Source organism: Hippocampus guttulatus, chromosome 12, assembly GCF_054856545.1.
Source record: "Hippocampus guttulatus isolate MCC_2025c chromosome 12, RoL_Hgut_1.0, whole genome shotgun sequence".
Classification (NCBI taxonomy): domain Eukaryota; kingdom Metazoa; phylum Chordata; class Actinopteri; order Syngnathiformes; family Syngnathidae; genus Hippocampus; species Hippocampus guttulatus.
This window is the reverse complement of record NC_141272.1, coordinates 8,139,439-8,153,928: the sequence shown is the minus strand read 5'-3', so window position 1 is coordinate 8,153,928 and position 14,490 is coordinate 8,139,439. Positions and strand designations below refer to the sequence as shown.

The following is a 14,490-nucleotide window of genomic DNA, read 5'->3' as shown; positions in this document are numbered from 1 at the left end:
ATTCCCTGCATTTTTTACAAGGGTTTGGCACAGCTGCAATTAAGAGCCTGCATGCGAAAAGCAACAGCCCAGGCCGCTCCTCACGTGGACCAGGTTACATTCTCAATTGATGGGTTCAGTCAGACAGTTTTTTTTGTGGGGTGGCCAGGGTAACTCAGCATCTCATTTTGGAGTGGCCACATGTGAGGGTAAGCGGATCGGAAAATGGATGGATGGATGGATATCAGTGTAGTGCTCAATAACATTGGAATGCTACTCTTTGGTGTGATACAAAGAAAGAGTGGAGGTAAACACAGACAGCGTGCAAAATAAAACAAGGCTGACTTATACTGAACTATTAAACATGGTGGCCGTATTGCATTTTGTAATTATGCAAATACTGTAAAAATTGCACTTGGGGTCTCACATTTGTAAGATGGTGAGAGGTTTTATGAATAACATGTAAATATCAGTAATAAGCTTCACGGTTATTGCACTTGAATAATGTAGGACAGAGTCCAGATGTATGTGCTGTGGTGAATTCTGCGGGGGTTTGTTTATAGCTGTTGTGTGTGTTTATGGCTCTGGGGTAGAAGCTGTCCCTGTGTCCGTCGTGTGCGTGCTCTGTCTTTTCTGCCCGAGGGCAGCAGTTGGAACAAGTGGTTACAGGGGTAGGGAATTGTCTTTGATTATGTTTTTTTTTTTTTTTTTTTTGCTCTACGGAGGCAGCGAGACCTGGCAATGACCTCCTAACTGGGCAAAGACCAGCCTGTGATTTTCTGGCCTGTTTTTATTACTTTCTACAGCACTCTGCTGTGAGCTGCCTTGCATCCAACATGCCACACTGGCACGCAGGATGTCAGCATGATTTCAACTGCTACTCAGTCACCAGCAGAAAAAATGCGTTTAAAGCCACTTAAGTCAGTCTTTTTTTTTGCTGATTGTTGTTTAATAAATTCACTAACTGCAATTTATACAGTGCGATACTGCGATTTATATTCTGACTAGGGGCCGAGCATCTCTAATGTTCAGATCTTAGGCTGCGTTTGGAATCAAACCCCATCTACTACATGGCTAGTTCACTATGTTCAGAGCTGACAACCTGTAGACATTTCGTTCCAGAGCTGAAATATAAAAATCCAGATGGATTTTTATATTTTCATAATTCTGTCAGGGGCATGACAGCGGGACTGCGTGCGGGAAAGTGCTATAAGTGCTAGCCTCACTAAAATCAAGGCAATGCAATTTAACAAATAATTAGGAATTCTTCAAAGAACAAATCAACCGCAATATTATTCAAATAATTGCTCACCTGTGACATTCCAACATTGCGCAATGCATACACACACATGCGCGCGCACGCACATGCACACACACACACACACTTCAATATTGACATCAACAAGAGAATTTGGCCTCACTGTACTAAAGTATCAGCATATTTAGCACATATGGCCGGCACTCCAAAAACCATGAACCATTTTACCCATTAGCAGAAGCAGCTTACAGCCTTATGTTGCTTCGTAGGAATTTGGACAAGAAGAGTTTTATGAGAAAAATACAACATGCAGCCAACAGCATCCTCAATCAGCCGCCAACACAAAACAGATGGTATAAATTCTCAACCCTGAACTCTTGAAATTCTCTCAAACAACAAAGGAAAGACATTCAAAAGCATATGCAACCAAGGCTGTGAGAGGGAGGAGAAGTGTAACCGGGTGGACTCTAACAGCTACAGAAGGATCGAAATGGTTTCCAAGTCACACAGTCTAAATGAAAATGACTCAGTAGCCCTTGCAAAACAGGTTAAACAGATAGCCGTGCAAAATCTTAAGATGGGCAACATCTATTTTTTTGCTGTCAGCCACACTAAAACAGTAAGGTTGAGGCTGCCAACCTTTTTCGTTTATGAATAAGAATATCTATACATATGTATAAAGGGGCATGTCTATTCGTATTTTCCTTGTATTTATTGTATGTATATTGAGTAATGTTCCTCTCCTACGTACAGTTATTTGAACCTATGTAAAGAGGAGCAATGTTTTTATTATATATATATATATATATGCAGATTAAATTAAAAATTACATATTTGTGTGTGTATGATTAACATTATATCATCGTTTTTAATCATCTGTAGAGAACAAGGGGAGGACTAGATAAGATTTTCTACTTCTTCCTACTCCCTTTGAGCAGATTAACTGTACTGAACCAAGATATTATTTGTTGTTTGATTTGGATTTCTTATGTCTTCCATGTTGTGTTTACATGTTCAATCAATCAATCAATTTATCAGTCCATCAATCAATCAAACACAGCAGTAGGCCATCCGATTTCTCTTAGCGCACAACAATCACAGGGAAAAAAAGCATGCATAATTATTGTATTGGGACATATGGAGATTGTGTAAAGGAAGTAAGGTTTGTGGCATTGGATGGCAGAAAACAGCGACACAAGCACACGCGCGCACACACACACACACACACTCCCTTACATTGCTTGGGGCGTGCACTTGATTAGCAGTAACCTAGTTCAATAATATCTACTTCATGTAGGTCACAATAATGTCCAGGGTGGCTGAATGTGTGATCACAACAAATGGTAGCCGTCCACCTGATGCATTGCAAACAGCAGCGGGTCTGCCAAAAATGGAGCGTATCCCAGCAATTTTCGGGTAGTAGGCCCTGAAGTGGTCGCCAGCCAATCGCAGGACACACATCGACAAACAAACATTCACACTCACAATCATACCTATTGACAATTTAGATGGTCAGCATATATCATACCAATAATGTTGGGCATACAGTATTTATTGAATGCGAGTTGTAATTGCGTGTAATTGGACGATACCTTTTTGATTACAAAGATTTACTTTTGTAACTACACTGTCTTGGGGGAAGACAATGCAGCCGATGAACACCGACCATTTTTTATTAACATTCCTCCGATAGACGTGAGAAGACATTGTGGCACAAATGTATTACTCTCATCTGGCTTCATGCCATTTGTCAAAAGACGCTGTTCACTCTATTCTATCTGAATGACAGTATTTTATTGTTGAAAGAAAAAAAAAAGGAGAGATCTCCATCCATCCATCCATTTTCCGAACCGCTTGATCCTCACTAGGGTCGCGGGGGGTGCTGGAGCCTATCCCAGCCATCTCCGGGCAGTAGGCGGGGGACACCCTGAATCAGTTGCCAGCCAATCGCAGGGCACACAGAGACGAACAACCATCCACGCCCACACTCACACCTAGGGACAATTTCGACTGCTCAATCAGCCTGACATGCATGTTTTTGGAATGTGGGAGGAAACCGGAGCACCCGGAGAAAACCCACGCAGGCCCGGGGAGAACATGCAAACTCCACACAGGGAGGCCGGAGCTGGAATCGAACCCGGTACCTCTGCACTGTGAAGCCGACGTGCTAACCACTGGACTACCGGGCCGCTCAGGAGAGATCTTTGAATTGAATACACCACGGCTTAGTTCAAATGCGTGTGCTTGCGCCACAAGAATGTAGCTCAATTTCACTGTACTTCACAAAGTTCAACTCATGTAATCTGACTGCAGGCCACATGGTTCCTGTTCCAGTTGTATCGTGACCTGAATACAACTCACCGCGGGCAATTAGGACACGGGGGATTGATTTAAAAAAAAAAAACCCTGAGCGAAAGTAGAGAGCATAAACATTAAATGACCAAAGGATGATCTGCGATAACATGTAATTATGCTGTATGTGTATATATAAATGAAGGCCATTAAAAAAAAAAAAGTTTCAGTTTTTGGCTGACGTGGAAGTTATATATTTCAGAATACTGTAGAGATTTTTTTCAGGTTTGAAACAAAAAAAGCAATGCACTTTTTACCTAGTCTTGCATTTGACTTAACGACTTGCAAAGAAATAATGAGACACTGAATTAAGAGTTTGTGCCATAAAGCTCAAGCACTCTTTGGTTATGCAGCAGGACTACAACTCAGTAAATCCACCTTTGAATGGCTGAACAAAATAATGAAAAATGTATATTTCGGAGTGGCCAGATCAAATTTTGGCCCGGAATCAAAAAGCGGTGTGGCAGTTCATGATCGAAAACACTTCAATATGACTGAGTTCAAGCGAGCGCCAAGTGTGGGCCAACATGACCAGTTCCCATACATGATCAAATTCAGTTACTAGGTTGAGGGGTCAATTCCCTTTTTTCACAGAGAATCAACACCTATCTGGCAGTATTTCCCTTCATGAGGAGAATCATCATCTCCTGTAGAAAGTCCATTTAATAATTACTTGATTTGTCTTCATTAGACGTTTTGGCTGCCGCTGCTCAACCCGTATTGTTTTGTGTTTTTTGTTATTGTAAAGTGTCCTTGGGTGTCTTGAAAGGCACTTATAAATAAAATCTATTATTATATTATTATTATTAAAATTGGTTTGATGATTTTATCAGATTAAGTCCGATAAATATGCCATTTAAAAGAAATAGAAATTAGGAAGGGTGAAAATACTATTTTTACAACTCTGTATTAGTTCTGTCAATTGCTGATTCACATACGGTATATTTCCAGAATCCCCAAGGCCAGAGCTTGAAAAATGGATGGCAAGCCAAGTCTGTCAATTTAAGAGCTTCTGCTGGAGAAAGCAAGGAGATAATTGGAGGGGCCATTCACAATGCAATAGAACATTTTCTGCCTTTTATGCAGTCAAGAATTCATGACAAAGGACTTCAAATTAGGACAAAGCTGCTGAGAAGATAATTACAAGAACAGAGGGGACACTAAATGAGCAAAAAAAAAAAAAGAACATAGATGGCAGCTACCATGTGTACAAAATGCACAGCCTGGAGCACATTGATATTTCTACCCACATAGAGATCAATCTCTTCCTTTTCTCTCCCTTCCTATTTCTCACTGTTCTTGTCACTTCTTTTACTTTTTTTCCAATTTTTCAGATAAGGGGGCTTCTTTGGTACTCTAATGGGCCAGTTTTTGGGTCACAGACCCACAGTCACATTTTCTCATAACATCCATCCATTTTCCGAACCGCTTAATCCACACTAGCGTAGCGGGAGGTGCTGGAGCCTATCCCAGCCGTCTTCGGGCAGTAGGCGGGGGACACCCTGAACCGGTTGCCAGCCAATCGCAGGTCATAACATCCAGATTGATTTTATGAAGTCTGAGCAGCAAGTAGCCAACGCAGATTTGAAGGTCCTTTGAAATATAATTCAAGTCTGACAACTACAAATATAGTTGCAGTGTGGGCTCTGTGGTCGACAACAACCGACGGAGAGAGAGGCTTCTTTGAGTGTAGTTTGGAACATCACTGTTTGGATCAACTTGCCCTTGACTGTCTATCTGGTGCAGTGATGGAGTAAGCCACTCAACGTAACAACGGATGTTCTTGCACAGAGAGATGTATCTCTATGTTCCCATTGCCTAAAATTCTATGTTGGTGTTTCAAAACACCCCCCCCCACACACACACACTGATCAACATTTACATTCACGCGGCTCCACACGCAAACAGATCAGTAAAAAGAAATGTGCGGATGCTACACGTTTGAACTGATCATTTCCGAATGACAGGATTAGGATTTAATTTCCTGCAGTGAGACCAAGGACAGCCAAATGCTTCACTTGACAACAAGGACGCTTTCTCTGTCGAATGGACTTGCCATGTGACGACTGGCGCTTGTCAAGCTAACTCTATATGCAGTATTAAAGAATACAACTGAAGAGTAACAGTATTAGTCTTTGGGCACGGCGAGCAGCCATTAGTCTGAGTCTGATTGACCTCAATGGATGTGGCACACGAAACATTTGTGAAAATGCACTTCTTGAAAGCCTTTGTTCTTTTCTCAACGGAATCAGGGCATTCCCAGGTGTTTCATGAATACATCAAGCAAACATATCAGAGGATAAAAAAAAAGTCAGCATGTGGTCTGATAAAACAGCTTTGATTTATTTATGAACAAGTAGAACACCAGATTTGGTGAAGGTCCATGCTTTTGAGAGGTTTTAGTTTCATGGGATCTTTTGAAAGCTTTGAGCTGTTTGGTCGGTCGAAAGCATAAATCAGATCCAACTGAGCAAAATGAAAGTATTTGGAACTGAAGACTCAGAACTGTTTGAAAAGACTGCATTACACTTCGCAGGATTGGCACATTATCCAGACAAAAACAAATGCCTGAGCAGTCTCCTCTTGTTACGTCTCTGTCTCTCCAAAAACAAAACACACATTGGGACAAGACAATAATGACGCCACTTGCAACCACTCAGCACGCGGTTTGATGGATAAGCAAAAGTGAAATTGATTTGAAAATCCTACGCTGGCCTGGGATGGAATAGAAGAGATTATTGTGCTGATTGTAATAACACAGTCCCTCCCTGTCCTTCCCTCTCCATTTCAAACCACACTTGCGATTCATCTTTTTGTGCAATTCTTGATTGGCGCACACTCTGAAACAATCGCATTTATTTCCACTTGATCATTGCCATGATCCCAATTTTCTTTTCTCAGTTCCCTGTGAATCAAAGTCAAATTGATGGACAATCCAATCAAATCAATATAAACAAGGGGAGAGAGAAAGAGAGAGACAACAGTATATCCGACTTGTAGAACGTGGCACTGTTAACAGATCTCACAGTTTTTTTTCCTTTCCCCATTTGGCCAAAGACTCACATTACATGGTTTTGTAGCTACTTCGATGAAACATTGAGTCTACCTGGATGTGTGCCGTGATAATGGTTCCTGTGTGAGATTTTAATAAACATGAATCAACGAAACACGAACTGACCACAAATGCAAGTACACCAAAGCAGTCTGGTGAGATCAAGTACGAAGATAAACTACTGAAAGACTTTTTCTAATTGTTTTTGTTCGATGAGAAGATTTGAATATTGGAATATCTGTGTGATGCAGTGTATGTGCATACCGTTTTCAAAGTTAACATAATAAACATGTGTTTAACTGCAATTGGCTGGCAACCAGTTCAGGGTGTACCCCGCCAACTGCCCGAAGACATGCCCGCGACCCTCGTGAGGACAAGCGGTTCAGATCATGGATTGAAAAATAAAATCTTATTGTTAAGGATGGACACATCGCCAAGCATGACAATCTTCTACCCCCCACGTTGACAACTTCCTCACATCATTAAGTATTTGCTAAGGCTGGTAACACTTTTAGTGAACGCTAATCTGTGCTAATACCGAAACTCTGCTCTGTGGCTCGACTCCAGCTGTTACGAGGATATGGCGGATCCTCCGCCAGTCGAGATGCCAAGTCCATAGGCAGAGAAACTCCACGTGGGGGGACAATTAAGTCACTTAGGAACATAGTTATGTCACAATCTGGAGCATATCAGAAAGATTTAAAGGGTTGGGTCATTTCACAGCAGACAGACTAGCCTGATAGATAGCCAACTATTTCTACATATGAGCTATTTAAAAGTAAATTTTCCATCACGACTCCCTTTTGAAACAACAGGCAAAGCTGCAATAAAGGTGCTGTGAAGAGCAGAGTGTTTTCAATGACCCGCATCTTAAAACTGTGGGAAGACAACTACTGGTATGTCATGCCCTAGATTGAAAATGCTATGGCCTGTGCCTATGCCATCGAGGGTCAGATGTCACTTTAAGAAGATTCAAATGATTAGAATGTTGAAGCAGCTTGTAGACAAATTGAAAACCTTCAGTAATCTTTGAAGTCGTGCAATAACCCTTCATTTAAACAGTTTCATAATCCTCGTTAACTGCATTCAACATGGTCAATACGCGTGTGAAAATGTGAAGACTGTGCAAGCGTGCATCACAACTGCTCTCAAAGTGAATCTTCATTGCTCTATTAATTAATCTGTTGATAGCCTTCTTAGAAAAACAGAGTTCAGAGGTTAAGCATGTTGTAATCCTGACATTTGAGGCTGATTTCCACAGAATTCTAGGCAAAATTAAACTGTTAAAAACATGTATATTACTGAGCAACCTTTTTTATGCAATTAGCTAAAAAAAGTGATTTTTATGGTTTTATTGAAGACTTCTGGAAACTCTCTCAGCAGCACACTTGAAATAAATTTCCACAACACTACTGTTTAATTTCTCACTGATTAAGGCAAGCACTTCGGACGTCCAATTAATGATATACAAACAATCAAAAAATCATAATATATCCCACGCTAGTTTGAATTTTTCATTATCTTATTTATTTGTAAAATGTAGCCAGGATCCTTTCCAAGCAGTAACTAGAGGAAGAGGGAGAAATGTTCCAAAAGAGAAACGGGAGGGGGGAAAAAAATCCTCATCATTCATAATCTGCCACAAACGCATGGCTTGCATCACGTGGTCACTGACATCTGGCCAGCAGAGATGACAGCTTGCATTGTCTCGGCCGTGATTATGTTGCATACGAGCTGCTAGGGTATTATTACAGTAACAACAAATGTCACTAACAAACTACTGGAAGGCGGTTTAAAATAATAGAAACATTCTCTACATTTATTAAATGAAGCCCAAGGTACACACAGTACGACACACTCCTCGTACTGTACGTGCTATTATTGCGGTTCCCCACACCAATTAAAAGCATAGCCAAACAGTTCTCAGAAATCAGCGCAAAAATCACATCAAATTGACGTTCGTCAAGTCAGAATGGGCTGCAAATGGGGAGGTTCGTTGGTAGGAAAAGTTACCCCCCCCCCCCCCCCCAAAAAAAACCACGTTGCCAACACTGCTCGCGTGCACTCCCAACTATTAAGGACCGAGAGCGACCAAAGTTATACAACGAGCTTCGTTTACCTGATAATGGCTGTGTCACCCTGGCGGACCGTGATGTTGTCGGTGGCCCGTTGCATATCCACACTCCGGACGGGGAATCCTGTAGGAATGAGACACAGCAGTCTGAAAAAAGAAGCCTGCAACTGCCTCCAAAACGATTTGCGTCCGACGAGCATTTTTTTAAAAAAAAAAAAGCTCTTGCAGCGCCCGTTGTTTCGGCAGCAATCCAAGAGATAGAAAAAAAAGAATCGGAGTTGTTCTCCAGAAGTCTTAAACAAACAGTCAGGTCCAATACAGTCCAGCAAACTACTTCGGGTTGAAAACGTGCAGCTCCTGCAGTCGCTCGATCGACCAATGATGTGCAAAGCTTTTGGTTTACAAAGTGTTGTGAAATGTCTCTCGCCCACTCACACACCCCTCTCCCTCTCTTTCGTTCTTTCTGGCTATCCAGTGGCTGGCTGTGATGCTCCCTATTGGTTGTCAGGACAACAGCACCCCCCAAGGTCCCTTAAACTGGCACACAGTGCAAGAGGCAATGGCAATAGTTTTAGAGAGACGCGTGACCTTTTTTTTTGTGTACAGTATGAAAGTTGCTGCAGAGTAAAAAAGATTCGCTTTTAAGCATGCTTGAGAGTCACTGTTGTGAATGTGCCAGAACTGAGAACTAAGTCGAAAAAAAGAATAGCGATACAGTACAGCATTCAAATATTTTTCACCATGTTTTTTTTTTCCTTCACTGCACTGTTGGCAGCAACCATGCAGAGTAGATTTTCTCAGTTTCGTCAATTGCGACAGAGGAATGTATCGGTTTACATTTCGGAGCCAATCTTGTCCCGATGGGCTTTGCTTTGATTTCACCGTTGATGGTTCTGACAACATGATCCAGATGAAGCTTTGAGTAGAGTTCATTCACACACACACACATAGTAATCCTCGTTTTTTACGGTTAATTGTACCGGACCCTGAAACACTGAAGCCGCAAGATAGAATGGGAGATTCCTCAATATTTAAAAGGAGCGCGATTAGTCCTGTTTTTGCCAGAACAATAATAAAAAGAATATTTAATTGGTGTCGGGTCTGATGCAACCAGCCTCTATAAACGAAGTATTTTTGGTCTCATTATCTGCATGGTGTATTTAAATATTATTTTCTGCTGACTCCTGACCTACTTGTTTCCCTCTCCACTCTTCCACTTGCAGGAGTTGAACTGAGCCGAAACAGTGCAACAGAAAGCGCAACCATGATACAATTCCACTCGGTTTGCTTTCCAGCGGTGTAACTCACATAAAGACCCGTTCTTTTGCCTCTTCTTTTCAATTTTATGCTGATCCAAATCTTGTTTCTCTTCTGTTCCACTTCCCATTGAGTTCCGTCAATTCCAATTCTAGCAAACAAATATAAAAATGTATAATTTGCTCATTATAGTAACTGCATGCATATATTAAGCGGGGCATGCATGAATTGAACTGGTTTATCATCCATGAAATTGTATGTAATAGAAATTTGCCCATGGCTGATGCTCTGATTACGACCCCCACAGTGGCGTAGATCAACTCTCCCCAACCACCCGTCCTCAGACGGGTACCGGGCCTCGGCCCGTTTGGGACAGAATCCGCCAATAAATGAAAGAAGAATCGGTCAGCAGAAAGGAATTGGAACAAATTGACCAAACGTACAGTGAAACGCGCAGCTGACGTTTAGCCATGACTTCACAAGATGAAGCTATTTTGACAAGAGAAGTTCCTCCTATCGCGGTATCTTCAGTGTGCAATGGAAGAGGAAGCTGTTGTGCATGCTATGGCGTCAAAAACAAGGCCGATACAAGAAGGCTGTTGAATCATTTGAACAAGTGGCAAAAAATGCAAGCGGAGTTTGAACACTCTGCTCACGGAAACATTAGCCGCCAGGCACCGGATCGAAGCAGCAATCAATCGTCTCATGTTTTGATCAGTACCATTTGCAAGTAGCAAGGATGTTCACGCCGTATGTAGGTTCCTAACTTTAAAAATAATATCTTAGGTTTACATTATAAAGTGTATTTATTATTTCTAATTGGTCCATTTATTAATAGTTGTTGTGCAGTCTTTTCTTTTACTTTGAAGGGGTATTTGCAAACTTCCTGTTGAATTTAGCTGGGAATTGTCAATGCCTTCTGTAGACCTACATTCCGGGATTTGTTTCGTGTGTCTATGACGTTTATGGCAATCCTACTGGGAGTTACACAGTTTTTTTTTCTTTTTGTGTGTGTGTGTTTGAGGCTTGAAAAGGGTGATTTTATGTGGGCTGGGGTCTTTGTTGGATGACAGGAATTTGAACATAGTGTGTCTGACACGCTTTTATATTCATGCTATCCTCCTAATCACATCTTGAGGGAGGCTGAGAGAAAGTACGACTATGAGTTTTTACTATTTTGGATCAGTGATTTGAAAAATACAACTCTGATCAATGTTTCCACATAAATATTTAACAGCCAGGCAAATAATGAGACCACCAGCATGATTTATGTTTCCCAAGATATGTACCTCATCCCATCATTCAAATATCCTAAGTGTGCTCGAAGTTTAATCTCCTTCGACTTCCTTTTAGCTGAAGTGGCAAATGTGTACAGCGACTCCCATGGCGACCCAGTCACAGTTTCCCTCGCATCCAAGAAGCCAGTTCCGTGGCTCAGTCTCATTTATTTATGACTTCCCCCCCTGAGCTCCCTTTCTCTACCGCTGGCTTTTTCAAACTGCTCACCACCTTTGCCACACTCTCACTCACTTTTCAATGCTCAGCTATTTCTCAGCTCTTTACGATGTTCCCTTGTCTGAAAGACGGCATCAAGTTAAGCCAGATTCTCATTTGGCACTATTACCTCAAGACCATGTGATTGCCTTTGTCCGAGGTTAGGTATGCATTCTGTAGATTATGCAAACAGGTCCTTAACGTCAGAACAGCTACGAATGGTTTTCTCTCTCAGACAGACCTAGGTCACTGAACAGATAAATGATGTTATATTATGGCGGTTCCACAAACTGTTAGATCTGAACGTCTCAAGGTTAGGAAAACATTCAAATAAATTGAATTTATGCCCTAAGAAAGGGCCAAATCAAATTGTGACTCACTTCATATTGGGTTGTATGTTTCACAAGTATCTTCTCGTGAATTTTTTAATAGAAAACATAACTGCTCGGTTTGAATGTGTGTCTTTCAGATACTGACTTACACAACACAGTACAGATGTGGTCAGACAAAGCAGAGTGTACGTTTTATAGAACTGAGAGTCCTTCTCAAAGACAGAATGTCACAGAACGAAAACAGATGCAAAATCAATGGACAAAAAGTACTACACAACAAAAACACGGAAAACTGGGACTCCCTTTTCTTGAGGGCGGGGAATAGTGGGGAAGAGAAGGTATCCGTTTCTTTTAGCAACCATCTCAAAGCAGGGATTTATCAACACGTTTTTTTTTTTTTTGTGGGACAAAACAAGCACAAGGCAGAATTTTTCCTATTTAAGAAAAGAAGTTGGAAGCAGAGGTTGTGGGCCAGTTAATGCCTGAAGCACAACCAAAAATCACCCATAAATCGATTGTAGTGTACAGCTCTGAGGAGGTCTTACGGCAGACGGATATAATTCAGTGTTTGAACCAAAGGGTCTAATTCAGTGTTAAAAAAGAAGTATGGCCAGTAGGCACTATGGGGGCCTGTTCAACGTGTTCTTCAACCCGGCCCATGAGCATTTACGTGATCAAGGATCATGTATTATTATTAATACTGACTATGGATGGTATGATAAAAAAATGATGGACACACACAGGGCCACCCTTCGCTGAAGTGTTGCATCACCCTGGCTGCCTTACTGAAACATTTCTGGCTATGCTCCTGGGGTTGGGGATGCACAGACTGTTTGTGTAGTAAGCGACTGCAAGCATCAATCATTTTTTTTGGCCTCATTAGACAACTTTGGCCTGCCCATATGGCAGTGTGTTCATGGTCACTACCTCCCAGAGGACAAGATTTGGCTCTCCCTTGTTTCACAGATGTTCAGCACTGGTCTTGCTGATTGTATTACAACACTCAGTTTAGATGTGTTTGGAGCACTCCAAGCCTTACGGAAATAGATGCAGGTGAGAAACAAACACGGACTACGTGTCTTTTTCTCCTAACCACACAGATACCTCCAGTAATATTATAAAGCTAACGTTTGTGCTGACTGAGGAAATCAGCATATCACAACTTACAAAGAGCAACAGGTGGGGGACCACCGATAAACTGCAGTGACTATGGTGACTCAAAGTAGAATCAACTTTAGAACAGTTAAAAGCAGGTCTGAATTGTGGGTCAGGTGGTGCAACAAAATTTTGGTGGATTTGATCGAGGTGCGGGCAGACAGATTCTGAGCTCTGTGGACATGTGTATGGCGGATGTCTTTGTATTTTTCACTCATCCTAAACATGGCAACAGCGAGAATATGGGTGTGCAGAAGAAGATAAAACAAAAGTAAGGATAAGAAAAGTAAGGGAACAGAAAGGAACAATTCCTCTGAGCTCTCCCTGGCCCGAGACACTCTATAAGAGGTGCAATGAGAGGGAAAAGAAAGGAGGAGACAAAACCCTGAAATCCAGGCGCTTTACACTGAAGCGCGACTAAAACATGCATCCATACATCTCATTTTCTTTGTGTTTGGTCTGTTTTGCATATCCTGACATTTCCACATCTTTGCCACTGAATGATTTAGATGAGATCTTTGAGGCAAAGACTGATACAAATATTCTTCAAGGGAAAGCTTTTTATCCTAACCACTGTGTGTTATGTAAAATATCTCTCTCGAGAAACCATAATAATTTACCTTGTGTCATTCCTTGTTTTCAACACTGACTGAAGAATTTTTTTTTGTCATTACTGTATGAATCCTTTATCAAGATCCAAATGAAGCATTTGACAGGAACCTGTACCCATTCTTCAGTTCTGAAAATAAGTAAAAGTATTTAGAAAGGCGTAATTTATTTGGAGCCTGGCTACAATGTTCCAATTTATGGCACGCTATGCAGCCCAAGATGAGACAGATTATTGGCAAGAAAAATATCATTTGGTCGTCCACTAATAACAACAAATAAAACCATTTTTGATCAACACTTGGCTCTAGTATGCTGCTGTATTTTACTGTTGTTTTTGAGGGGCTTCTTGGTATAAAAAAAAAAAAGTGCACCTCTGCAGTAGGGTGTTGTCAGGACTTGAGATATCCAGTATGAGCTAGGAAGACCTCAGTAGAACTGTGGCACTGAGGCCTGTGTAGGGTGCTCACTCTAAGTAAGGAATTTAAATTATATATACGGTTAATAGTCATTGTCTGGAACATTTACAGCTTCGGAAGAGAATCATTACGGGCGGCCATCTTACAAGGGTACGTAAACTGGGCTCCAGCTCCCTTCTAGCATATAAAAGGTGCTGGGCCGTAAAGGAGCCAGGTCAAGGAGATAAACACCAAATTACTGGAGCACGGCATTGCAGAAAACAGACTTGCGGGCTCATTTGGTCATCATTACATACCGTTGGACACCGGTCTTATTAATAGCTCTTTGTTGTAACGTACAGTATATAATACATTAATCTATTTTGGCCTAGGATCATAGTTTAATCAATATTCAGACGAGGTACTCCAGCGCTGTTCATAAAATATTGAGTATTGTAAAAAAGACTCAGGCGATTGATGGCTTTTTTTTAAAATGATAATTAGCAAACTTGTTTAATACTGTTGAAAAAATA

The 14,490-nt window shown here is 41.3% G+C and overlaps 1 protein-coding gene across 1 annotated transcript in view; it reads right to left on the bottom strand.

Annotated features, from left to right (window-relative positions):
* Positions 1-14,490, bottom strand: part of lsamp (limbic system associated membrane protein) — a 99,984-nt gene that overhangs the window by 32,352 nt on the left and 53,142 nt on the right. The window contains exon 3 of the mRNA XM_086125892.1: positions 8,761-8,839. Within this exon, the coding sequence (XP_085982018.1) occupies positions 8,761-8,839 (79 nt within the window). The remainder of the gene's footprint in view (positions 1-8,760; positions 8,840-14,490) is intronic.